Source organism: Aythya ferina (genome assembly GCF_964211825.1).
Source record: "Aythya ferina genome assembly, chromosome: 1".
NCBI lineage: Eukaryota > Metazoa > Chordata > Aves > Anseriformes > Anatidae > Aythya > Aythya ferina.
The window spans coordinates 205,810,310-205,836,053 of record NC_140296.1 but is presented as its reverse complement, the minus strand read 5'-3'; the positions used below and the strand labels follow the sequence as shown (position 1 = coordinate 205,836,053).

The following is a 25,744-nucleotide window of genomic DNA, read 5'->3' as shown; positions in this document are numbered from 1 at the left end:
AAAAAAAAAAAAAAAAAAAAAAAAAAAGCTTTGGGTGCCGACGATGCCCCTCTCCTGTTTTCAGGAGCGGCCGGCAGGAATACGAGGTGGCGGGGACGGCCATCGCCATGGTGGCTCGCGCCACCGCAGCCGAGGACGATGAGACGGTGCCACCCGGCGTCTTCCCCATGGGCTGAGCACCCACGGCCCGGCCAACTCGGTGTACCTGCCAGCCCGGCCAGCGAGGAGGATGCTCGGGGCTCGGTTGGAAAGTTGGATGCTTCCCCGAGCGGCAGCGGCGCGGGGCAGAGCGCGTCCCCCCCCGTCTCCCCAGCTGCCCTGAGCACGGAGCATCCTCGCCCCGGGGGCCAGGCGGCTGCTTTAAACAGCCTGACCAAGTGACTGTCATGGAAGAGCCCGCTCCGTCGGCCGAAGGTGGGGGGGAAAAAATCCCGGAGGGCGAGCCCCGGGAGCACCCCGGGGTGGAGGAGGTGGTGGGCGGCCTGAGCTGGGGGCCAAAAAGCAGAGGGTGGGCTGGAGGAGGGGGGTGTGAGGGACCGAGGCAGGACATCAGGAGCAGGATGAGCCCGTCCTCGCTGCAGACTGGGCTGTTGGCACCAGTGGAAAATGTTTTGGGGTACGGGGTTTGTGTGCTGGAGATGAAACCAGGCTGCCCTGCCCCAAATCACACCCCTTCCCTGGCTAGTAGGGCCAGCCAGACGCCACCCCTAGAGCTGCTTTAACCCCAAACCGCCCCCAAACCACTGCTGACCGAGGCGAGCATCCCTCTGCCGTGCTCTGACTCCCTCCCTGCTCTCTTTTCAGCCACCCCCAAGCCATCGACCGCAGCGAGGAGCTCCGGCACCAGCACCAGCACCACCCCGCTGCGGCTCAGGGACCCTCGGACACAACTCCGGGATCCTTCGGGGGCACTTTCGGCACCGACCCCAGGTGCCCCCCGGCTCCGGCTGCTCGCAGGGGAGCGCAAGCAGGAGCCGTTCACTACAGACACTGCCAAAACCCGAAAGCAACGACACGACCCAGGGAGAATTCCCCTTTAGGGGTTTGCCCTTCTCCCTCTGGTTGTTAGAGGCTGTGAGCCACTCGTTTCCCCCCCTCCCCAATTGCTACAGAACAGGCAGCTTCGTGGTGTCGCTTTTTATAAAAACGTGTAAATATTGTATAGAAAAAAACGCAGGCCGAGTGGCCGATGCTTTAGTCGGGTGTCTCGGCCTCCACGATGATGGGGAGAGGGAGCGGGTTTGGGGTGAAATCCCCCACTGCAGCAGCCAGGGCTTGCTGCTCAGCCCTGCCACGGCCCTATGACCGCCCCAAAAGGGCACTGCCGTCCTCTGGAGGCAAAGTTTGGCTCCGCTGGAAGGCACGGGGGGCTTCAGCAGGCAGCTGGGAAGCAGGAGGTGTCTCCTAACTCCCGTCCTTTCCTCGTTTTTGTCCCTTTTCCTCGTATTTGTGTGCTCTGCTGTAGGGACTCGTGGCCGAGAGCAAGGCCTCCTGTCACGGCACTTCGCTCCCCAGTGCCAGGGGGTGGGCAGAAAATAAACCAGGCTGGAAGGGAGCTCAGGAGGTCCCCGGGCCGGCGTCTGCGGTTCCGTTTGGCTTCCAGGCATCGTTGTGCCCACGTTGAGCTGGGTGGGAAGCTTTTCTGGAGCTGGCACTTGGAAAGCGAAAAGAGCCAGCGAAGCAGCTGCCATTCAGCCATTTACTGTGGAAGTCAACAGGATGCGGGCGCTTTCCCAGCCAGGCACGGCTCGTGGCTCCAGGCTGGTGTCCAGGAGGTCTCAGCCTGCGTGGGTTTTGGTTTTGATCTCTTCGTGGCACCGGGTTCTGGGAGCCACCGGGGAATCGTCATCCGCCCGCCCTGCTCCGTGCTGGTGCGGCCTCACCTCAGGCACTGTGTGAAGGTTGGGGTGTCACAGTCAAAGAGGGACATAAAACTATTAGAGAGTGTCCAAAGGAGGGCTACGAGGATGGGGAAGGGTCTGGAGGGGAAGACGGGTGAGGAATGGGTGAGGAACCGTGGTGTGTTCGGCCCCGAGCAGAGCAGGCCGAGGGGAGGCCTCATGGCGGCCTGCAGCTCCCTCACGAGGGGAGAGGAGGGGCAGGCGCTGAGCTCTGCTCTCTGGGGACAGCGACAGGACCCGAGGGAACGGCATGGAGCTGGGACAGGGGAGGGTCAGGCTGGGGTTTGGGGAAAGGTTCTGCACCCAGAGGTGCTCAGGCACTGGGACAGGCCCCCCAGGGACGTGGTCACGGCCCTGAGCCTGAGGGAGTTCAAGAAGCGTTTGGACGCCGCCCTCAGACACAGGGTTTGGTTTTTATGGGGTCCTTTGGGAACCTAGGAGTTGGACTCGATGATCCTTGTGGGTCCCTTCCAGCTCTGCTTCTCTGATTCTGTCTTCACACGGACAGCACAAGCCACCCGCTGGTTGACAAGGCCACCACGCTGCCGGGATGGTTGGTAAAGAAACCCAACTCGGGGTGACTTCGTAACCGAAGGGAAGAGAAAAAGCGTTAAGGCTTCTGTTATTGTTGCTACAAATTTTATCTCAGCATCTAAAACGCTCTCCAGCTTCTCTCTGATTGTGTGTTAGACTGGAATCAACCCAAAGCAGTTCTTCAGATGCTGCCTCTCCTCCCCTTAGGCAAGAGACGTGAAGGCTGGGGAAACCTCTTGGCTGCAAGTAAGGAAAATTCCTTTAATTCAGCTAGGAGCAGTTATGACTGATTTCCTTCTTCCCCACTGATCCAGAGCTGAGAGTGAAACTTCCCCATTAAAGCAGGCTGCAGGAAAAGGTTCCTTTTCTAGGAATAAAAGCTTTCTCGCTGGGTACTTTTTGGCATCACGTTCCTCTTCTGTTGGGTGAGAAGGATTTTCCCGAGGCGTGATGTGATGGAAGAGTCAGGAAAATCCCAGCAGCTTTGTCACTGGAAGCATTTTCCTGGTGACAGAGGAATGGATGGTAATGCTCAAATTAAAAAAAAACAAAAGCAGTCCTGTCCAGTAGAGTTGACATTGTGAATAATCTTCTGTGCAATGATGCAGGCCATGCTGACCAGCCCCTGGAGGACAAGGCAGGGCTTGAGAAAAAGTCTTGCACCTCCTTGCAGAGATCCTGGAAGGTTCCTCCTGGAGCTGGTGCAAAATCCTGCTCCTAATATCCACCTGATAAGGAGCCTGGATGTGAAAACCGGCCGTGTCCTGCACCCAGAATGGCTTCGGGGTGAAGCAAGGGCTCTCAGAGCTGGAAGGCTTCGTTACGTTGGGATGTGTTATTGCTGAAGTGCTGGGATGACCAGAGATGTCATGGTTCCAAAATGCTTCCATGCACACGAGTAGCAAAGGTACCCACCTGCATCCCTGCTGTCATTGCTCTGCAAGGGAAAGAGAGAGTTAAGAGGATGCTACAGCTGGAGGAGCGCAGCCTCTGCTCCCAGCCTCGTCCAGGGATGAGGGAAGACATCAGGGATGTGCCTAAAAGTATCTCCTGCCACCTCCCTTGCAAGAGAAATCCATTCTGGGGCAGTTTGCTCAACAGCTGCAACCAGATGTCCTCATTCAGGTTTTCTCTGGTGAAGCAGGAGGCTGCCAGCTGGCATCTCCTCCGTAAATGTTCTGTGATTCTACAATTCCACGGTTCTGTGATCTCCTCTCATAAATATTCTACGATTCTGTGGTTCTGTGATCTCACCCCGGACACGTGCATGGCTCCTTGCAATGCTGGGGAGCGAATCCTGCCTGCGAGCCAGGAGCTGATAGAGAAGCTGGGCCCATCTCAGTCAGCTTGCCTCTTTTAGGGTCACATCCCCTGCTGATGGCTTGGAGCCATCTGCTGTCTCTTGTCCCAGCCATGGAGCTCCACCGGATTCACCTTGTGCATGCAGATCCTGGCGCTCGGAGAGGCGCTGGGTGAGGACCAACCCCAGAGCCACAAAGTGGAACTGAAACCAAAACTGGGCGCAAAACTCAGGTTGCCACCCTCTCGCCAGTTCACGTACGGCCACTGGCAGGGACAAAGGGTGACCTGCTAATCTCTAGGTGGGTGTTTGACGGCCTCTGCAGAGGAAGAAATGGGCTGTGACACGACAAAACCCCCAACTGGCTCCACCTGAGATCACAATTAGAAGAGGTGAAGACTTAAGAGACTCTGCAGGAACCTCACCACCGCCCTGAATCATGCACTGAGGAAGTTGTCCCCAATTAAAAGACTGAGCTGTGAGCAGAAATAAGGGGCTGACCCACAGGATGCAGCCACGGGGTGTTCCCTGCTCACTTCCACGCAAGCTTAGCTCCAAATTTGTCCCTTGTGACAGCTCGGAGCAGTGACCGAGCGCGGCCACCCCGTGACAAGGAGCAGCTTGTGAAGGCTCCTCATTTAAACACCACCTCAGAGGCCCTCGGTGGGTTTGGCCAAGACCAAGAAGCAGAGAGGAGATGGGAGGAGACGTACGTAAGTCAAAGGCAGCTTCTTCACAGCCAGCCCGGACGGCAGGGGCTGCGTGCACTCTGGCACAGAACAGGTGACTGCGGCCCTGTCCTCAGCCCTGCTCAACAGCTCCACTCGAAGGAAATGCTCCTAAGGAACAAGAAAAGGGGAACAACAACATTTTCAGGGAGCTGAGAGATTGGAACAGATTACTTATTTATTTTTTAACCCCCCCTGGGAAGTGACTTGTAACATGGCTTATTAAAAAAAAAACAAACAAAAAACCACCCCAAATCCCAGTGACAAAATAAAAAAAAAATAATTTAAAAAAAGCCATTGGCAACAAAACCAAGCAGAATTCACGGCAGCTTTCAAGGAAGGAAGTGAAAGCTGGAAAAGGAAGGAAGTTGGCAGACAGAAAAGGGAACCTACACGCTTGTGCTGAGATAAGAAGGCAGATTCCTTGGAAGACAACACCCAAAAGGACTGTGGAAAAATGCTGCACCACTGCAAGCTGGTGCCTTGCTACCAAAAACACAGTGGGAACCGAGGACAAAAAGCATCCTCAGCTATTTGTCTGCAACAGCACAACCCAGGAAGTCACAGTCTACCATCAGCAAGAATCTTAGGACGAGGATGAAGCTCACTTAATGCTCCTCCACCACACACGGACCCTGCAAATTTTATGATGAGAGACGAGCAGATTTTATAGGGACTGGGTGCTGGCTCTCTCGGTGCTTTTTCAAATCGGCAGCACTGCCCAAGATGTTGTCACTTGTAGAACGAATTCCAGACCCCAAACCCTACAGGGACAGTGGGAACTTGCTCTTCCCTGCTGCCTGCTCTGCCTCTGAAGTGCACGCAGAGGCTGAGGCACTGCTGCAGCTCCCAGAAAAAGCTTGCAGCGTGCTGTGAAGTGCAGGTATCGGGGCCCCAAATTCCCTTTTCAAGGAATTGTTTACTTTGGAAAGATTTCGCTTACCCCAGCCAATGCCAAAATAATCTTCAGGGACTCTGACATTAACAAACATTTCTTTGCACGTGTCACCGCCACGTAGAGCAGGTTCCATTCATCCTCGGGATACATGCCTAGATGGGAGGAAAGATAACGAGTGGCTCTAGAAAACATGAATGAACAGCTCTGCCACTCTGGTGCTTCAGCGAGCGCTCCTGGAAGGACGCCCCATGCTCTGGGAGAGCACGGGCTCGCAGAGCAGCACCCTCCTGGGTTTGCTGTGCAGTTCTGGGCACCACTGAAAGCTTTGGCTTTGTTTCACCTTCTCCCCTCGAGGCAAGGGCAGGATTCTGCACGCCCAGAGGAGCAGCTACGCGTTTCTCCACCTCCCCAGGCACAGACTCAGCACTGGGGGAGTTTCTGTGTCATCAGCCGAGCTAGATTTGCTCTGCTGGCTCCTTTCTAATTACTGGGAAGAGAGCTGCTCTCCCAAAGCTTTTCCTTTGTGACGCCAAAAGACAGGAGTGTCTTTCCCAAGCGCGGTCCCTCTGTGTTGCCAGGAGGAAACCACAAGAGCAGCGAGCACCAGGACAGCCCGTGTCACTGCAGCAGCTGAGAGGCACGGCCTTGTAGGACCAGCAGCAGCAGCACACTTTGATTTCCCACTTCCAGGTCAGGATGGGTGCCCCTAGCAGGCGTCCCCTTACCGATAAGGGCGTTTATTGTTCTGCCATCGCGAACAGTCTGCGGCACGCTGACAAAGTCGTCTGCAACCAGCACCGTATCAAACTCCAGGCCTTTGGCTTGGTGGACGGTGCCTATTAGGTAATCTGCAAGGAATCAGAGCAGGGACAAGAAGGGCAAAACATCAGTCACCGCAGCCAAAGCGGTGTCTTCAGCTCACAAGCCAGAACCGCAGCCCCAGCTCCCGAACAGGAGCGCTCTTTATTTGATGAGTTTTCAGCACGATGGCTTTGTCCGCCCTCCCAGTCCCAAATTTGAGTCAGCAAGTTGCAGGGCAACTCCAACAGGAATCACAAAAAGAGAATAAAGCCCCGGGGCTTTCCATCTGCAGAAAATGCCACATCCTAAGCTTTATTTGCAAAATCGAGCGAAGCCGCCTTAAGCAATCCTTTGGTGGCAGATTTATTGCCCTGAACTCCAGCTGGAGCCGCAAACGCACCCCAAAAGCTGCTGTTCTACCCCTTTTCTCCCTAAAAGGCTGGCTTAACCCAAACGCAGCCTCTGTGCAGAATGAGGTGGATTCAGCACTGAAGCTGGAGTGAAAAAGAAACCAACTGAGTTTGTTTCTCTAAGACACGGCTCGGCTTTACCTGCCGCAGCTTCTCGTGACACGTGGCAGCTCTCAATCTTCTGCACCAGCTCAGGAATCCGCTCTTTGTATTTCTCCACTATTGCAATCTTCACTTGCAGCTCCTTGTCATCCACGTGCGTTGCGTAGTCCCTCAGACCGATGTAGCCACCGGTTCCTTCCCATCTTCTGATGAAGGGGTCATTTATGACAAGGTTTGCTGAGGAGAACGTGGAAGAGGACACGTTTGCTTTACAGGCACACATAATAAAAGGCGTTTTTGATTTCCGATCATATTTTGGAGTAAAAAATTCACATTGAGGGGAAAAACTGAGCAGGCTGGAAAGGCCCTGATGGGAGTTTCACAGCCTGGAGCAGGGTCTCAAAGCAGAGGCAGCCCTAGGGCCCTTCCAACCCATGTTATTCCCTCTTTTTACCCAGATGGAGAAGAGTTTTCCAAGTGTCTCGTACTCCAGACCCAGTAATGATATGTATGTAATCATTCTCGATGATCTTGAGGTCTCTTCCAACCTAGAAATTCTGTGATTCTGTGTGTGATTCCCATACCCCTGATCATTTGTTGTTCCCTGCTCCGTACATAACAAGAAAAACCACACAAATCGCTGCCAAGGCAGAGGGAGATTTTAAATGAATGACTCATTTCCTAAATGATACCCACGAGAGAAAAGGAACCACGTGACAGAGGATTCGACAAACTAGGTTATAGATATAAAAAAAAAAAAAGAAAAACAATCAACAATTAACAAACCAAACAGGAAAAGCCTTTTGACAAATGAAAAATGAAATTAAATCAGAAAACAAAAGGCAAAAAAAAAACCCAACCTCTCAGTTTATAGCAGTCTATCGGTCTCTTGCACTCAAGGCATGGCAGAGGGGAACTGCAGAGGGCTGCGTGACACAGATCCCCAAGGTTCTGCCTCTCTGGTATTAACACCAGCCAGGCCACATCGGCCTGAGGAAATATAAAATAAAACACCACGAAGCCTTCCGCTGCCCTAGCGAGCACTGAGACATCAGGGCTGTTGGAGAGGAGGCTCACAGAAAGAAGGCTGAGGAGGTACTCACCTTCCTCCCGCTTATTTGCGGGTTGACTGAGCTTCCAAATATCATAAATTCTGCTCAGGCCAAAATTGGCAAGCCCCTGTGAAAAGAAAACCAAAAAAAAAGTCAAAAAAACACAACAATTTGTTTTAAAATACGCAAGTAAAGGTGCTGCCTAGATTTCTAGATAAGCCAACAAGGCCCAGTGGTTATTGACGTGAAGAGGAATGAAGGAAACGTGTTGAAGATGCAGAGGGAAAACCATTCCTAGAATTTTCACTAACAAAAAGTTTAACTTTTTGTTAAAAAAAGTTTTGTTAAAACGAACAAAAAGTTTAACTTTTTGTTCGTTTTACCTTCTAATAGCTGCGCGTGGCTTTGTTAAAACAAACTTGAGAAATCTGTTGTGCTGTAAATGCTCCTGCCCTACTGACTTGATGTTGTTCTGCAGGAGCCAGCTGCAGCCTCTTTCCTCAAACAATGGACCACCACAAGGAAGACGAGCTTGATAAACTGCCTGTAGATGTTTTAGCAATGTAAAGCAAACCAAAAGGCTTCGCTTTGGCAACATTTGCTTTCGGACAGTAAATATTTCCCCCTCCTTGTTTCTCAGTTTCTTTTGTCTTGTTCTCTCAAAGGCCTCAGTCGGAACTCACACTTCTCACTCCCCAACAGCTAAAACTGCAAGGAAGAATTTTGCAGCAGGGCAGCAGTCAGCGCAAGCATTTCCTCAATTCCAAAATGCAACTTCCCAGTAGAAAGAAAAAAAAAAGAAAAAAAAAAAAAAAAAGAACTTAAAATATCAGCCTAAAATTCTAAAATTCAGAACACCAGGTTCTTCCTCAAACACATTCAGCACCAGGACAGCTGTTCATTCTCTGTGCTTTCACATTTCTAGGTGCAGAGCAACATCTCAGATTAAATCACAGTTATCTGTGTTTCAGAGTTTGAAGGCTAAGGATTCTTCTGACGCTTCTGAAATGGGGAGCATTGTTAAAACGTCCCTGCAATATAAGCATGTGGATTTCTGCAGGCTTGCACACACGGACTCCTGCTTCAGGGGCTTTTTGCAGATGAAAATTCAGGGCAGACCTCAGAACTGCGAAGCTACAATGCTCTGAGCTTTCCAGTGAATCTTTCAGAGGTGATATCTCAACCCACAGAGTTTAAAAGATCAGAATTTCGCCTTTTTCTAATGAAGACCCTATGAGAATGACTCCAATTTATTCAGTTTTAGATTTATTATCAAATACGTTTACCTTCTAGATGCTGAACTCCTCCAGAAACATGTGGATTGAAGAACATTAACACTCAAACTGATGCAGAAATAAAAGTGAAATGGAAGGGACAGAAATCAGAGGAAGGTGAAGCCTCAGCTTAGTTTCCTTGAGGGTTTAATGTTCAGCATTGCTGGAAATCCCAACTCCCCTCACCAGCAAGGCTGGCGAAGCAGCTTACCCAGGCTTTCCTGGGTATATCGAGCCTGGGACCAGCCCACTGCAGGACTGGAAATTAGGAGTGATCACTGCATCTACCAGCCCCAGGGTCACCTCCACCTTCAACCGCTGTCTTTGTCTCACAAGAGAGCTTGAAAAATATTTATTCTCTCAGGGCACAGCTTGCCTTTCCTTGCTGGCAGAGCCGAGGAGGGTGCTTATGCTCAGCCTGCAATTAGAGCTGATTTTATTTCCCTAATAGAGGATCACAGCGATGCTGCCAGCAGCCAAAAGCAATTAGCAGCACTCCATCTCATGCAAATAGTCGCAGCGACGTGTTGCAGCCATGTATCTCTCTTCCCTCGCCCTGTCCAGCAGACTGGAGCTGCTGCTGCCTCATTTGAACCCGATGAAATAAGAGGCCACACCGCACAGACAGACGAGCCTAAAAAGGGAGCCACGCTTGCATGGGTTTGAGGAACAGCTGCTCCAAATAACCAGGCTTTCTCCTTGAGTGTTAATTTTAAACCTGGGTGCTAAGGACAACAGCGGCCACACTTATTTCAAGACCTACAGAAGTGTCACTGCTACGGGCCTGGGGACATAAAAGATGCAGTGGCAATTTCTCCTTACCCCAATCACGCGTATTTTAATCTGCCCCTGTCTCCCAGTAAGCCTCACAGCATCCTCGAACACATTAAAATTGCTCCGTGATAGGATTGTTATCTTCCCTTTCACGCTGCCTCTCACATCACCTGCGCAAAGAAATTCCCAGTTAGCCAGGGCAGCTGGAAAGTTGGATATTTAAAAAACAAAAGTTCTCGTAAATCGGGATTAATCCTAAAATGGGCTTATTAGAGAGAGTCCAGAGGAGGCCACAAGGATGATCAAAGGGCTGGAGCAGCTCTCTTCTGAAGACAGATTGAGGGAGCTGGGGGTGCTCAGCCTGGAGAGGAGAAGGCTCCAGGGAGAGCTCCCAGTGGGCTGCCAGGGCCTGAAGGGGCTGCAGGAGAGCTGGGGAGGGACTCTGTGTTGGGGGGTAGGGGTAGGGCAGGAGGAATGGCTTTAATCTAATAAAGGGGAGATTTAGATTAGATATTAGAAAGAAATTATTTATTATGAGGTGGTGAGGCCCTGGTGCAGGCTGCCCAGAGGAGCTGGGGGTGCCCCATCCCTGGGGGTGTCCCTGCCATGGCAGGGGGGTGAAACTAAATCAGCTTTAAGTCCCTTCTGACCCAAATCATTCTGGGATTCCATAATTCTAAGCTTTGGTAGCTCTGGGACTTGCAGGCATTGCACAGAGGTGACACTGACACAGCTTACCCTCTTGGTTTCCACCCACTAACGTCTTATTCCTGACGCTCTTGCAGACATCCAGAATGGTTGCTCCAACGTAAGCTATTTCAGGACCAAACCTGAAACTCTGCGTGGAAAAGGGAAGGAAACAGAAAGCAGGAAAAGAAGAAGTTGTTATAACCTCCAAAAGTATTGCAATATATGGAGCATACAACTTCTACCAACCTTCTGGACAATATTTCTCTTAGAAAAGGCACCAAAATCCCCCCCCCAGCCATTCCAGGCTGCCTTGTTTTAATCCAATTCATTCTGCGAAGAGTCCTAAAGGTTCCTTCCTGATGTTAGCTGTGAAAATTGTGTAGCTGCATTGCTAATCAGGCCAAAAAACAATACCCCACTACCCATTTTTCAAGCCACACACCCTTCCTAGTGACGAGGTGGGATCGCCCCAGTAAGAGGCACACTGGGTGCAGAGTTTGAAGAGTAACCCCACTAATCCAGGAGCAGCAAATACTCCACGATGGTGAACTCAAGAAGCCTGGCAGCTAAATGCCTTCTGAAGAAGGGCATGAGACATTTTCCACTGCATTTGGTATCCTACCAGAGAAAGAGAGCAGCAAATCCTCATCTTACCTGGGTCAGGTAGTAGATGTGGGTGTGAGGCACGGTGTAGAGGGTGTTGACGGCACCTCGGAAGCTGTAGATCTGCTGGTGAGGGTCTCCTACGAGGATTATCCCGCACGTCTGTGAGAGCACAATATCCGCGATGGCTGCAGGAAAACATCAGAGCATGAAAGGGGAGCCTGCCCACGAAGCAAGAGGGGACCGTGAATTATCGTGTGCCTGCATCAAGGTGAGATCTCTTTCCTCACAACGCACAGCATTTAAGATGAGATCAGCACAGCTGCAGGAGAAAGCGAGCTGGGGAGCAGCAAAGGGAATTGTGCAGCTCACTAGAAGCTCTGCAAGCATCCTCCCACTATTTTAGCCCTGCATCACGCACAGCTGTGAAAGCACAGCCAAATCCTCCCAGTCCCTGCGTCCACAGAGTACATGTGCAGATGGTCTGATGAAGCCTAACAGCTGCTGAAAACACCAAAACATCTTCTGTCCCCCTTCCTGTGTTCCTTGGCACACAATTCAGTCCACCTAGATCCCCTGGCAGAAACAATTCAACCTGTGTTTACAACGGGGAGCTGCTCTTCTTATCTCTGGCAAAGAAAGCCAACAGTTTTCTGCTACATGGCTCAGTAGTTTGGGCTGGGAGAGAGTTAATTTTCCTCCTAGTAGCTGGCTCGGTGCTGTGCTTTGGGGTTAGAGTGAGAATAATGCTGATAACACGCCCATGTTTTAGTTGTTGCAGAGCAGTGCTTGCACTGAATCGAGGACTTTCAGCTTCTCCAACCACCCTGCAAGGAAGCCGAGGATGCACAAGAAGCTGGGAGGAGACAGATCCAGGACAGCTGACCCCAACTGGCCAAAGGGACATTCCATACAGTAAGATGTCATGCTGAACAGTAAAGCTGAGGGGGCTGCTGCTGCTCAGGGACCAAGTGGCCACTGTTTGGTGAGTGGTGAGCAATGAAGTTGTGCATTTCTTTGTCTGTGCAATTTTCGTTTCTTTGTCTGTGCAATTTTGTTTTGTTTTGTTTTGTTGTGCATTTTCTTTTTCTGTGCAAAGCACTAGGAAAATGGGCTGGATGGTATGTTTGGATGCCCAAAGCTATTAAAAGCTACTGCCCCTCTGCTGCTGCATATGTTCTCCTGAACCCTGCTGCTACTGCAAGCTGCTTTACTCAATTTGCAAGGACCTGGGACCAAGTGAAGGGGCAGTTATAATGTTTAAATGTAGAAATTCTTTAATCGTGCTACTTCTCACACCCACCCTCCTGAGCACACGAACATGCTGCGTGTAAAGGTGCTTGGGAAGGCTGCAGCTCTCCTGCCACCACTCACCTGGGGTGCAGTCCTGTGCTTCATCGACAAAAATGGCATCATAGTCTGAAAGCTGAGGCTTACTGAGCTGCCAGAGTTTCAAATAACCTGAGAGAAAGAACAAAACACGTCAGTGAGCTCATCTGCTTGTCATGATCTCTTAAAAAAAAAAAGCATCTTCTGGCCCTGCCCCTTATTCGGACATGACATTTAGGAGGATTGCAAAATTCTGTTGCTCCCAGATGTTGCTTGTCCCTCGTTGCCTGCGTGAAGGATGAAATAAAGTAAAAAAGAGCAGCCTGACCACACCGGTGGAAGGCAGCTATGCTGATGACTTAATTGCACAAAGAAGATGACAAGAAAGAAGGTTTTCTCCAGTACAAGCCACCTCTGGCTCTATCTCACAGATGCCAAGAAGAGGAAAGGATGTGCTGGTGTCAGCAAGAAGCACTCCCTCTGTTAGCACTCATCTGCCCACTGCCTGACACAGAATTTCCATGATTTTGCTGCCGGTCTGACACGTCCAGAGTTCCACTAACTCTGAGGCCAAATAGGAAAAGCACAAACCTCCTGCCTTCAGGCCTGATTTGGGCTCCCTGGTGAGCTAGTGGCAGTTGAACAGGAATTTTGCACTTTTTTTTTGCGTGTATCTGTTCAGTTTTGTATCACTGCCCTTCACCTGAAGGCTTATTTGACATCTGTACTCTCTTACCATCACAAGTGATCTTGTATTTCTTCTCTACATCTCCGTTCAGGTCCTTCATGTTGCGCCATATCTCTTTTGCTTCTTCCACATTGATCTAGAAAAAGTAAACAGAAAGGTCAGGATAGTTTGCTTTAAGGAGAAAAATAGTCCAGGCAGAGCAGCCCTTGAGATGGCAGAGTAGTTGGTACAGGCAAGCTATCAGCTTGCAGCATTTAAATGCAATCTCCCTCCCGAATCCCTTCCCTCCTTCCAGACAACTTCCTAATTAAACTTTTCCTACTGGCTTAAAATGTGGTTTGTCCATGTCTAATTCTCCAAAGCCTTTCTCCTCCTATTTCTCCTTAGTTTCACTACCAGATAACTTCTCCCCATAGCAGTCTTTTCCAGCAGCAGCCTCCTGAAAAGAACATTTCTTTGGTCCAGCTATTAGGACAGAACGATACAAGACCCCCTGCCTTCTGTACACTTGCACAGACCTTGTGTTTATTTGGGTTTCCCTGCATGGCTTTCAAAGTGTTTAAAGGTATTTAATATTTTGAGGCTTATAATTCATTCCCTGCCAGCAGCAACAACTGCAGACTGGATTTGTGCCAGCTGGGCTGGATCTGATCAGCTGTTTCCAAGTCAGAGCAGAGAGGTTTATTTTCTCCATGACTCCAGCCCACGTTGTCCACAACACCAGTCCCTTAAGACTTGTTAGGATGTTTGTACTCCAGATTAGAATCTTTGGCTTTGGCTTTGCATATCAAAATTACGACAGAAACGTTTATCATCTTCACATGCAATGTCACAGTGCAGCCCGACTCTTCTTTCCTCATGGGTACTTACCTCCTTTTCTCGTTGGGTGACAAGTTTTTTCTCTCCGTGGGTGTTTATGAACCAAATAGGAGTGTGCTCTTCACAAATCTCGTCATCTGAAGAGGAAAAGAAGTTTTGGAGGGTCTGCAAGACTGTTTTTCCTCTTATGACCCGAGACTGTCCCTCACGGTTCTGGATGAGGAAGCTCATGGTGTAAGCTGTCAGCTTAGACACGTTCAGCTTGCCTTTTTCTTTATAGCTGTGCCACGGACGACAAAAAATAAGAGATGTTGAAACATACACGAAAAGCTTACTGGAAAAGATAGGTCATGTTGCACACTAATACGTAGAGAAGCTGTTTTATATACCCCACTTCCACCTAGTAATGGAACATCTAAAAAATCTGCACCTATTTATCCTCACTGTATTCCTGAAGGAAGCACAAACTCTTTCATTTTATAGATTTTCATAGACGAAACGTCAAGCCAGAGCCATTCCCATCATTCACCCCAGCAATTATGACTTGTTTCCAGAGCCAGGCAGGAGGATTCCTCTCCTCTTTTGTGCCACGGCTCGTTTTCCCTTCTGTCTGCAGCAGAGATGCCCCAACAGAAGTGCTGGCGGAGCTGGAAACTGAGTCCTTAGAACAACTCGGGTTATAAAATCCCCTTCTCTACTGAAGAAAAGCTGAGTTTAGAAAATGGATTTGCCACTGACTCACAAGGCAATTAAGAGTCTTAATTGAGTGAGACAGGTAAAAGAAATCAAGTGCTTCCTGCCATTATTTTTGCTTCCTTGAGTCGTGGATAATTACTTCACAACCAGACCTTCCTTTCCTGCCCTGTTATTCCCTTCTCCCCTGGTCTTCAGCGAAGGAATCGAAAATCCCCACTCACTGTTTGCCAACGCTCCCAAACGCTAATGAATGGAAAGTCCTGCACGCGACGTTTCTGGGGAAGACAGATTTTCCCCTCTCCACTACAGCTTTGTTAAACGACACGTAGAGGAAGTTGAGGTCGGCAAACTTCTCCGCGTACTTGGCCAAAGTCGAGGTCTTTCCTGTACCTGGAGAACAGAGGAGGGTAACCAAAAATCATCAACAGGGATGAACGAACGAACCTGGCCACCTTTTAGCAGCTTTACCTTCCCCCTCCCCTGCTGTCCTAGTGGCACAGCAGGGCTGTTTGTGCAGCTAATGGGAATTTATTCGCCGCCTCAAATGAAATCAGCAGAAGCCGTGGAGCAGAGCGGTTTTGAAAAAAATTACATCCTGCAGCCAAAAAGCTTTTAAAAAATAAGCATTTTGCTATCCAATATTCTAGAATTCTGAGCGCAAGTGAAAATACTGATTCCTTTGAGAGAAAGCTTGGTAAGTGAAATGTTAGAACTGCTCTTTTAAAAGATTTATGGGTTCCTTTCTTTTGGGCGATACAGCCCAGACCACGAAATGAACAGTACCAAAAGTGTATTTCCACCACGTTTCTCGTTTGAATTTGGCTCAAAATCTTTGGTGGATCCCATAGAGAAGGATCTGGTGCTTCCAAGACCTTGTACGCAGAGCATAAATGCAGAAACACTTTCAGCTTTTCTGCCACGGCATCACTCACTCTAAGGCATCCTTTGGATTGCATTTAGCTAACAGGCCTTTTCACGAGGATTCTCACATTTGGAGAAGGGTTACAAGGCTTTATACTTCTTGCCAGCAGCTCCTCGAGCTCTTTTTCTGCTCTGCCTTGTTGCAGTTACGCAGGAATCGTCAAGAGTTCATGGCTTTTTCCAGACATCAGAAACCACCAGCGGTGGCTTCTGTACTGTGCTGCTTAGCTGCGTGTGTAACTTGGCAGAGAACAGGAATTAGCTCTGAGCCCTCAGCGTGGTGTCTTTAAAGGAAACTGCAGGTGAAAGGAGATGGTTTACTTCTCCTTTTCTCTTTAAATAAGCTTCCTTGATTTTTAGAGATTCCCCTTTTCAAACCAGAGTGCAAGTGCAGATGATTTCTTGGCTTGTGTTGCTCCTACAGAGGTGCTAAGTCTGACCAAGTAAGAAGGACTCCGTCTAGTGGCCTGCAGACAATAACACCATGAACCAGACCCAGCACACGATGAAGCAACACGTGGAGAGTCACTTCTCCTCTCCTGGCTTCCTGACATCCAGCTCTGGGCAGTCATCAACAGTGCTCACACGCTAGTTTCCAGCACTGTGCCCCACCACAGCATTTAAGCAGCTTGCACAGTGGTAACCACGGTTCCTATTTCTCTGAAAAAAGCTTCCTCTGATTTTTGCAGTGATTAAAGGTAAGGCTGATCCCCTGACATCCACCAGACAGAAGAAGCAGGGAGGGAAGGAGCAGAATCAGAGGCTACGCGCTTATTCTTACAGCCTAATTTCTGGCTCTTACCTGCAAATGCCATAATTTTCACCACTTGACCACGCTCAATTTTGTGATTCAAAATCCTTTGCTGTTCGTGAGTCAGTTTCACTTCGGACAAACTGCTAAAAAACGAAAAGAAAGAAAACACCAAGGAGCAAAAGGAATTAAGAGGAAAAATCCTACCCCAAAACCAAATTGGCTAACAGCAGAAGGAAACCCAGAAGTGGTTTATCCCACCCCACAAGCAGGAATGTGGCACTGAAACCATTGTGCAAGTGAGAAAAGCAGCACCTTCCACTGAGAAAGAAAAGCCTGGAGAGTGCAAAACTAAAAAGTAAACCTCGTGGAAGGTTACTTAGGAAAAGATCTCCTCCAGGGCCCTGAGCCATGCTTTCAAAATGAATTGGGCACCTCGTTGGCGTAGGCTCATTGAAAACAAACAGCAACTTGTGTTTGGGGTGTTTTGTTGCTTTTAGGAGCATGTATCTCAAATTGTTCTCGTATTCTTCAGCGTAGGACATCAATTACCCCTGCCTCGCATGGGAGTTGAGAGCTTTGATTAATGTTTAGAAAGGCATTCAGCACTTCCAGCTGGAGTGCAATTGTTTTATTCATAAAGCTCTGAAACCTGTCATCAGCCAACAGCACGAACCAGCTCCTCTCAGGGCCTCCCCCATAGGATGCGTAAGGGCTGAAAGCCTCCTTTAAGTGTCCTTGACATTTCGCAGCCCCCAGGACTTCTTTTTTTTATGGAACGAGCAAATTTCTGCTCAGAAAAAAAGACAAAGGAAAGAGTGAAAGGGCTGGGAAACCAAGATGCAATGAAACCCAACATCTGTTGGGTTTTTCTTTTTCATATCAGTGTTGCACCTTAAAACATCAGTGATTTTATAGGGTTTATCTTTGCTGGGAGTCTGTGAGGGATGCAGATATTACTGGGGATGAGGACAAGGAGGGTCAGTGACTCAGCCCAGGATAACTGCAACAGAAGGGGAATCAAGCCTGGTTCTCTGCAGGCCCTGAAACTGTTTGGCTCCTACCTGCCCTTCCTTCCTAGGTAGCAGTGATAATTTATAGCACCTGTATAACAGTTAATAAATAACAGTTATCCAACAAAATCCAGAAAACTGGAGCTGATTCAATATCCTGCAGCTGGTGTCTTCCTTCCTCCAATTCACAAAAAAAACAACATTCTTATGAAAAACCCCACGTTATTTGCACTACAGTAACATCACCAGCAAGCCAGCCCCCGTTTTGCACGGCTGCAGCTTGCACTTCCAGAGGAACAGGCTGTTAAAATTAAAGCATGAATTCTCTCCTCTTTCCAGGGCCTCTCATCTCAGGGAGATTCGTGATTTGGGAAGGCGTTTTGGGGTGATTAAGGCTGTGCAAAATTTCAGTAGCCCTCACTGTGTTCCACCAACACCTAGCCCCGTCGGTTAATACAGACTTCTAAATTCAGTAGTTTTTCCAGATTTAAGGTCTGCCTCTGTTTTTCCTCTAAGAATTCAGGCAGAAGATGGCAAGGAGTAGAACAAGGTTTTGTACCAATCCTTAGGAATCTTGGAGTCTTGTCAACTAGGCCTTGCCAGGAGATGTTTGCTCCACATCCAGGGTTCACCATTCCAGCAGTGACCTTCTGGGACCACCTACAGCATCATTACCTGGTCCAGAAGTCCTGTCTGCACTGTGAAGACCATGTTTCCTCTTCTATCATCTGTGGCATAGTTACAGAAGCATTTTCCATCAGATACAAGCAGTAGAAAACATTGTAATGGATCCTGGTAGAAAGGAAAAAAGGGAATCCATCACTGGGAAATCATCAGGAAGAAATTAAACTTCTGCAGCCACCTGAAAGACGCCAGCATCGTGAATACTTTTCCAGCAAAGTGCCTGCATCTGGTAGGACCCAAACTCTTTTCCAAAGGGAATAAGCCAACAGCTTTTCTGTTTAAGCTCACTAGAAAGTCTTCTGCTGCTTGCACTGTGCAGCACTGAGGATACCCCAGTGCATCAGGCAGCAAGATCTGAGACAACGCTGGAACAAATTGCAGGAGGAAGGCTCCAGCGAGTGCTTTTGTGAGTTGCAAAAGCCAATATTACTAATTTAAAATGCAGTTAGTGCTACCTTGAAAAGTGACTGCAAAGGCACTGTGGGGACAGCTCTGTTTGTGGCCTCTCCCTTGCTCCTGATTGGGGTTTGCAAAGTTTGTGTTCCAGGCTCTGTCACAGAAACATGAACTGGGAGCAGAGTCCACAGAACTGGGAGCAGAGTCCACAGAATCCTTGTGTTCTGCCAAACCACCATCAGCAGGAGTCCGGGGCAGCCTGAGAGAGAATCTGGGGCCAGTTTAGACCTCTAAAGTCAAACAATTTGATGAACTGTCATATAATTATTTCATCCAATTGTGCTACCCCTGAGAATGCTCCGTGGGGCTTTGTTACTGCAGAGAGCAGCCCAGAGACTCTGTAGTTTTAAATTAAGTTCACTGTCCTATGTCAGGCTTGGCACTACTGTGGTTTAACTCTTTTAGTGCAGCTTTGCTCCTGGGACCTACAAGTTGCCACCCTGGGCCAGCCTCTAGGACAGATTCCCAGACTTTGGGTCTCACATTAGGTGACCTGCATGCTCAGACTCACTGGTAGCTCTAGGAGCTGCAAATAGGTCCCAGACAGTCCCTCAAAGCCATTTTTCCTCCTTATAATCACAAATCTGGTGTGGTTTGAAGAGATAATGGCAGAAGAGAGGTGGTCATTCATATTTCTCCTGGTGTAGGCTGTTCAAGGAGATGGAGACGGGATGTGGGTGACTTTGACTACTGGTGAGGGACGCCCTCTGTCTGCCACGTTTGCTCAAGTTAATGATTTTAGCCAGCAATTAGCAGTCACCGACAGGCCAACCAAGCACCCTGATTGCCCTGGTTGGTCTCGCATGAGCACATGGCCCATGATCAAGCAGAGGATGAACTCTGCTGTGTCAACTCAGGCCGGACTAGAACTTGCAGAGGGCAACTTAAAGAACTGTCGTCTTTCTGGCTATAGATTTGTTTTCCAGTGCAGTTCCTTTCCAGTCTTACACGAATTTCTGTGTGTCCTTAATCCTCACCTCACCCTCACTGCAATTCTGAAGCAACCTGTGGGCTCTCACCTGCATTTAGAAGCACCTCTGTGGCCAGAAGGTGCAGAATGGAGACTGCTAAGCACAGGCACTGAGGGCCCAGGGGAACTGTAGTGTCAGGAGTTGGACTCAATGATCCTTCCAACTCGGGACATTCTATGATTCTATGATTCATTTACGAAGGCAGAAGAGAGTAACTAGTCTCAAGAAAGTACTAAATGCATTGTTTTAACCGATACATATCTAATTCTAAGCAGAAATTCCTACAGTTGCTTTGAAATCTGCTTTTGTCTCTGAAAACAAAGTTATTTTTCTTGAACAAACAAATGGGCTTGAAACGTGTTTTTCTTCTGAAAAACAAGTGGACTTTGAAACAGTCCAGGAATCAAAGCAGATCTAAAGGCAACGCTCCCAAACGTTCCTACAGAAAGCTGTGGTTGTAGATAATATTCCTGAGAAACTGCATAAACTGGAGAGTCCCAGCCACCAGGAAGAGAATTGCCCACGAGCATATATTCACTGCGCCCATCACATATTGCCATGCCTCGAAAGGGGCAGTCAGGCAGGAAGCATCTCTCCACTCCTCACCTGTTCGTGATGGCAATGCCCTTCTCTCTCATCGCATACAGCAGCGTGGCTATGCAGTAAAGTGTCTCGGTCACGTCGACGACGGACAGGGCAGAGCAGGGTCTCTGCAGACACGCTATCAGCTTTTGGATATCGCGGACGCCGTCGGAGAAAAGCACCATCGCTGTGATGATGGCCCACACGTGTTCAGGCTGGTACAGAAAACACCAAAGAAGACCAAGCAAAAAGCTTTGACCCTTTAGAGACAAGTAAACCCTGCTTCAAACTCAAAAAAAAAAAACCTTATGCCATGATGAATAGTTAAATTCTTTTCGGTCACCCTGAACAGCACAGAGTAAAACTCCAGAAGGAAAATTTCTAAATGTGAGAGGGCAGATATAACCTCAAAGCACTTTTTGGGGATGAAGGAGAGGAATAACTGTTAAACCTACCCCCGTCCTGCTCTGTAAGTGTGGCAGCGTGTTGGCGATGCAGACTTCAGCCTTGGAGAAGAGGGGGTGACTCCTCAGGAGTGGGAGAACCAGGCCGGGATCCACCTTCCTGTTGGTGGGAATGGCAGAGACGTACCTGCACAGAACGGGAGCAGCAGCGTGTGTAAATAAGCATTACCAAGTGAGCTTACAGGAAAATGCCCTCTCCAAAGCAAAACAACACGATTTTTTTTCACTGGGGATTCGCCTGTCGGGTGCTGGCAGCCAAGCTCATTACCTGAGCTCTCAGCAAAGAAGAGGAAGAAGGTGGCACTTTTTTTTACCTAATTCTATACCACCCCTGGTGATTTCTGCTGTTAAAATAATCCCTCCTTCCTCATATTTCTGTAGATCTGCCTGTTTAGAAGACAAACCCGTTTCTCTTCTGGCAATCCACAGGAGAAGACCCAAAGCAAAGAGGCCGGAGGATCTACAGCTACAAAGTCAAGCACTGAAGTGGACTTACCTGATCAACCCCAAAACAGCCCCTCCATGCTGCTTTGTTATGGCAAAATCCTGCAAGATTTGCTCCACCGTGCACAGGGCCACGTCCTCCTTCATCAGGTACCGGTGGTACAGCTTCTTCCACGGAATGAACTGGAATGTGAAACATAAATCATCACCTTTCACGCCAAAGCACCAAAAAAGAGGCTTTTCTGGCAATAAGCTAACCAACGTGACATCCAAAGAGGACCCCAATTTCAACAAGTCCCTGTAGCTTGATGGAAACAGGCACCTAGCATGAGATGGGGAAGGAAAGAGAGAAGAGCTTGCTCCTCGTAGACTGCCAACATGTCTATAAAAGGCTGTTTTTTCTAGAATTAAGGGAACAAGGTGACATCAGTTTGGTTTTAAATGTCCAATTCTTATAGGAATGAAGGTATTTCCAGCACTGTTGTGCAGATCTGCTCTGAGAGAGGTTTCAGACCTTAAAATCCATGTGTCCATGAAGCCCTACACCCTGCTGCTTGGATTTCTTCCGAAAAAAACAACAGGGTGATGCCTTTTAGGCTGTTATAAAACAAAGAGCAGCCTTGGGAGAGGACTTGAGCACAAGGAGAATTCAGTGCACGCATTTTCTAAGCATCTTGCTGGCCTTTCAGCCTCAGAGCTTGCATGCTGTGCTGGGAAAGCAACGAGTGCAGGACGCCTCCTGCTTGGCATCTTACCTTGTGCACTCGGATTTATCAGAAGCACTTGGCACCCTACAAAAAATGTGGGCTGTGGCCAGTCCCCCACCACTCCGAATGAGGCTGAGACAGCCTTTTTGTACGAGCTGGAGGTTTATAAGTGAAACACTGAGATCTTTGCTGCCCCCAAAAAAACAGCCAGAGGGTTTGTGATCGTTTGTACCATGATGGCATTGACTGCAGATGAACCAAGCTCCGTAAAAACAGAGTTAAAGGCCATTCCTGTAAAATTATTTAACTACCACTGACACCACACACGCAGAGACGCACACAGGCTGGGGACTGTGATGGACTCTGGCTGTGAAGGGACATGGCCCAGTCTGTATGCAGAATTTCCTGCATGATCCCTGTCAGGAAACAAACAAACAAACAAAAAAACTGCAAAGGGTGAAAGGGGATTTGGGGGAGTTCCACAGGATGTTTTTTCCATGTAAGGGGAGAAAGCATCAAGGAAAGTTACCCCAGTATTGAGATGTCATCTGGGGAGGTATTCGCTGCAGTCCTAAAGGCCAAAAAAATTCTGAAAATTGAATAAGAAAGGATGGAAAGGATGTGGGCATTAGGAAATTAAAGGGACAAAAAGAGACAGACACAGCAGGGAGGCACCTACAGCAACCCGTGAAGCCACAACACTGAGAAAAAACAGAGCAGCAGAGAAGGACAGGCCCAAGGCAGGGCTTACCAGCGGATCACTGACTACATCCCTCCAGCAGTGACACACCAGGCTCACGCTCTGAAACAGGTCAGTCACCGGCAGGAAAGCGAAGATGCTCCTCAGGACTTCAGTGGGGAGATCTTCAATGCTTCCCCGAGGCACCTCCCAGCTGCGAGTCCCCAGGAGCCCATAGTGTGCATCAGGGATGGGCTCCACTTCGTCATCGTCAAGTTCGTGCTCGATTTGGGCACGTTTGGGACGAATCCCTGGCTTCTGCTCAAGCTCACCCCATAAATTGTGCTCTCTCTTGGGTCTGCCTGCAGCTGCGGAGGACCGAGGCCGTTTTCTGGAGCTTTTCCTGGGAGCAGATACAAAGTCCTCGTCCTCCAGAAAGGAGGATGAATCTCCACTGGCCTCCAGCAAAGTGGAGACGCTGCTGAAAGACTCATCAGCTTCGAGGAAAACGGGGTCCAGCAGCTCTTCCTTCACTCTTTCGTTCTTTTCCCCGTGTACTTGCTGTGTCTGGGAGATCTTGAAGTAATCCGTGATGCTCTTCTGCTGCCACTGGGCTACAAAAAGAGGAGGAAAAGCATCAATGAAGCATCAGAAATAGCACAAAGCACATTGCTGCTGACCAAACTAAGGAGGAAACCAGAGGCTGTGGAAGGTATTTGTTATTTCTCAGCTCAGAGATAGATGAATTTATTACAGGTGAACTCTCCAGCTTCAAATTGTTTCTCTGGCAGCCTACTGAAGTCAACAGAATGAGATTCATCTGTCTCACAGGCCACATAACCTGGTGCTGGGAGGAATGGATGAGAAAATGGATAAGAAAAATTGATTAATAATAAAAAAAAAATGGACCTGGACAGGCTGAAGAAGTGGGCCCAGGGGAACCGAATGAGGTTCAACAAGGCCAAGTGCAAGGTGCTGCAGCTGGGCCAGGGAAATCCCAGACATGAGCACAGACTGGAAGAAGAGCTCATTGAGAGCAGCCCCGCGGAGAGGATTTGGGGGTTCTGGGGTTTGGCTGCTGCTCTGCACCAGAAGATCCCAGCACCAAGCCCGTGTCGGGCTGCTTCTATCCCAGGATAAGATACCGAGGCTTTTAAGAGAGAAATATTTTTAAGAGATAAACTTTTCTTACCAGAGACTTCCTGGCGGCAAGGCCAGAAAGCGCTGGAGACCAAAAAGGAAAGCAAAACTCGGGAAGGGAATGCTCTCAGCAGCTTCTCCCTTTTTTCTCTGCCAGCCAGCCTGTGTAGCCCACTGACTAAATTTATCAGCACCAGGAGCATTCCTTCTGTCCTCCTCCTGGTCTGCCACATATCCTGATGCTTAGCTAAAAGGAAATTTGGGAATAAAAAGAAATCCCAAGCAGCTCCTGCTGATTTTAACGTGTTTCATTTTGGAATGCTGATGAAGAAATGAATTAAAGAGGTCTCATTTGCAAAGTGCTGCCTAAAAACAAGCTATCCTAGTGATTTCCCAGTCCTGTTCGAACTCACCTCGCCTGGCGGTACCCTCCATCAGCAAGAGTCCGACGACGGCTGACCCCAAAACCCTTCTGTGCTACCACCTTACTGACGTTTTTCACCCCAAATCCTTTCGGTTTCGGAGGGCTTGCGAGCAACCTACCTTTCTGATGCCTCCTTCCCCGCTGGCTGGGCTGGAGACCCTTGCTGATGCCTCGAATGCTGTGATTTTGGCTCAAGGGCTGCGTCAGCGAGGACAAACCTTCAGCACTCCGCGCGAGGGCTCTGCAGTCGCCAGCCGTGAAGTGTATTTTTTTGCCTCGCTTCACTGCTTTGCCAGCATGCGAGGAGGAGAAAAAAAAGGGTTAGCAAAGAGGAAAACATAGTATGGTGGCTGAAGAAGGCTGTGGAAAGGCAAAGCGACAGTGGGATGCAGAGGGATCCTACAAAGGCCTTGCATCTGTTGCAATCTGCTGGGGCTCCTCTCTTCTCCTTTACGGGGCCAGGCAGCGAGAGGAGGGCAAACACTGATGGAAAAGGCACGAAAGGAAACCGAAAGCACTCGCTGCCCTCGCCCCGGCTTAATTCCTGCTGTGCTGCAGGGGATAAGCTCCCGTGAAATGTTTCTGGCAGTGAAACGTTTCTGGCAATCGGCAGCAGGAGCCGAGGGGCAGCAGGTTTCCCCTTTTTTTGTTGTTTTTTTCCTCCTTTTCACCCAATTCAGCCCTGTGGGGCCGAGCTCCCCGCAGCGGGACGACAACGAAAGGCAAGGAAGGCCGCGAGCGAGGGGGGCGAATGCTTAAAACTGGTGGTTTTTGCTCAAAATCGGGCGTTTTTAATGGCACAGAGCATGGCAGGACCCCGATTCTCTTCGGAATATCAGAGCCAGGGAGCTCAGACCCCACAGGGCCTCGTGAAAGATGGGGGCAAAACCTCTTTTCCCCAAGCCTTGGACATCAAAACCCCGATGTGACAGGACCACGGTGTGAGGCTCGATCCCAGAAGCCCAGGGCTAAAAAACGAGGCCCCTCCAGGCTTCAAATTGACTGCATTTTTCCCCTTTTCCCCACATTTTTCTGTCGGCACCTCAGCCAAAACAAAGAGCAAAGGGCTCCCTGCTTTTGCCCTTCCCCAAGGCCCCGGAGCTGCCTCAGGATTGTCCCCTCCTCATTCCATAGCTGAGGGACCCCCCTGAGACCCCCCCAAAAAAAACCCTATAGCCAAGGGACCTGCTGCAAAGGAGCCCCCCATTGAGAAGCCCCCTCCTCCCTATTAACCCTATTGCCAAGGACCCTATTGCCACAGACCCTATTGCTCAAGGGTCCCCTATTGCTGAGCCCCCCCCTCATCCTTAAGGGCCGCCCTAATCCCTAAGGACCCCCCCTCATCCCCTAAGGGTCCCCCTATCCCCAAGGACCCCCCCCAATCCCCAAAGACCCCCCAATCCCCAATTCCCCCCATCCCCAAGAGACCCCCAACCCCCAAGGTTCCCCCAATTCCCCCCCAATCCCAAAAGCCCCCCCTATCCCCAAGCCCCCCCCAAATCCCCCAAAGCCCCCCCATCCCCAAGAAACCCCCAACATCCCCCAAATCCCCCCCAAAAAATCCCCAAATCCCCCCAAATCCTCCCAAACCCCCCCAAATCCCCCCAAATCCCCAACCACCCCCCTTTCCCAACCCCCCCATCCCCAAATTCCACCCTCCCCATCCCCAAGGGACCCCCCTCAACCCCAAACTCCCCCCCCAAAACCAGGGACCCCCCCCGTTGCCATGGCAACCCCGCCTCTACCCCCCCCCCCCCAAAACCCCTTCCCCGGGCGAGGCCCCCCCCGCCCCGCTCCCCCGTTGCTAGGTGCCCCCCGTTGCCATGGCAACAACCCCGTTGCTAGGGCAGGGTCCCCCCCTCCCCTCCCCAAACTCACTCGTTCCGCACCCCGCGCGCCTCCCGGAGGC

General features: G+C 49.6%; 2 protein-coding genes across 5 annotated transcripts in view; one reads left to right on the top strand and one right to left on the bottom strand.

Annotated features, from left to right (window-relative positions):
• The window catches only part of IL15RA (interleukin 15 receptor subunit alpha), an 8,490-nt gene extending 6,073 nt beyond the window's left edge, over window positions 1-2,417 (top strand). For 2 of the 4 annotated variants that reach the window (XM_084504401.1, XM_084504403.1), the window contains 2 exons: window positions 65-414; window positions 805-946. In XM_084504401.1, the coding sequence (XP_084360527.1) occupies window positions 65-176 (112 nt within the window). In that variant the 3' untranslated portion in view covers window positions 177-414; window positions 805-946. Of the gene's footprint in view, window positions 1-64; window positions 415-804 lie in introns of all 4 variants that reach the window. The other 2 variants (XM_084504400.1, XM_084504402.1) reach the window with 1 other exon arrangement.
• FBH1 (F-box DNA helicase 1) lies at window positions 1,123-25,744 on the bottom strand. The gene is made up of 21 exons (XM_084504348.1): window positions 25,714-25,744; window positions 23,955-24,119; window positions 22,344-22,885; window positions 20,938-21,068; window positions 20,433-20,568; window positions 20,002-20,192; window positions 17,960-18,076; window positions 16,323-16,417; window positions 14,821-14,989; window positions 13,955-14,183; window positions 13,133-13,220; window positions 12,442-12,528; window positions 11,119-11,255; window positions 10,513-10,612; window positions 9,823-9,944; window positions 7,778-7,853; window positions 6,714-6,911; window positions 6,087-6,209; window positions 5,407-5,513; window positions 4,449-4,574; window positions 1,123-3,372 (listed from the first exon to the last, which is right to left on the bottom strand). Coding segments are annotated over exons 1-21 (3,042 nt in total). The 5' UTR covers window positions 25,715-25,744; the 3' UTR covers window positions 1,123-3,270.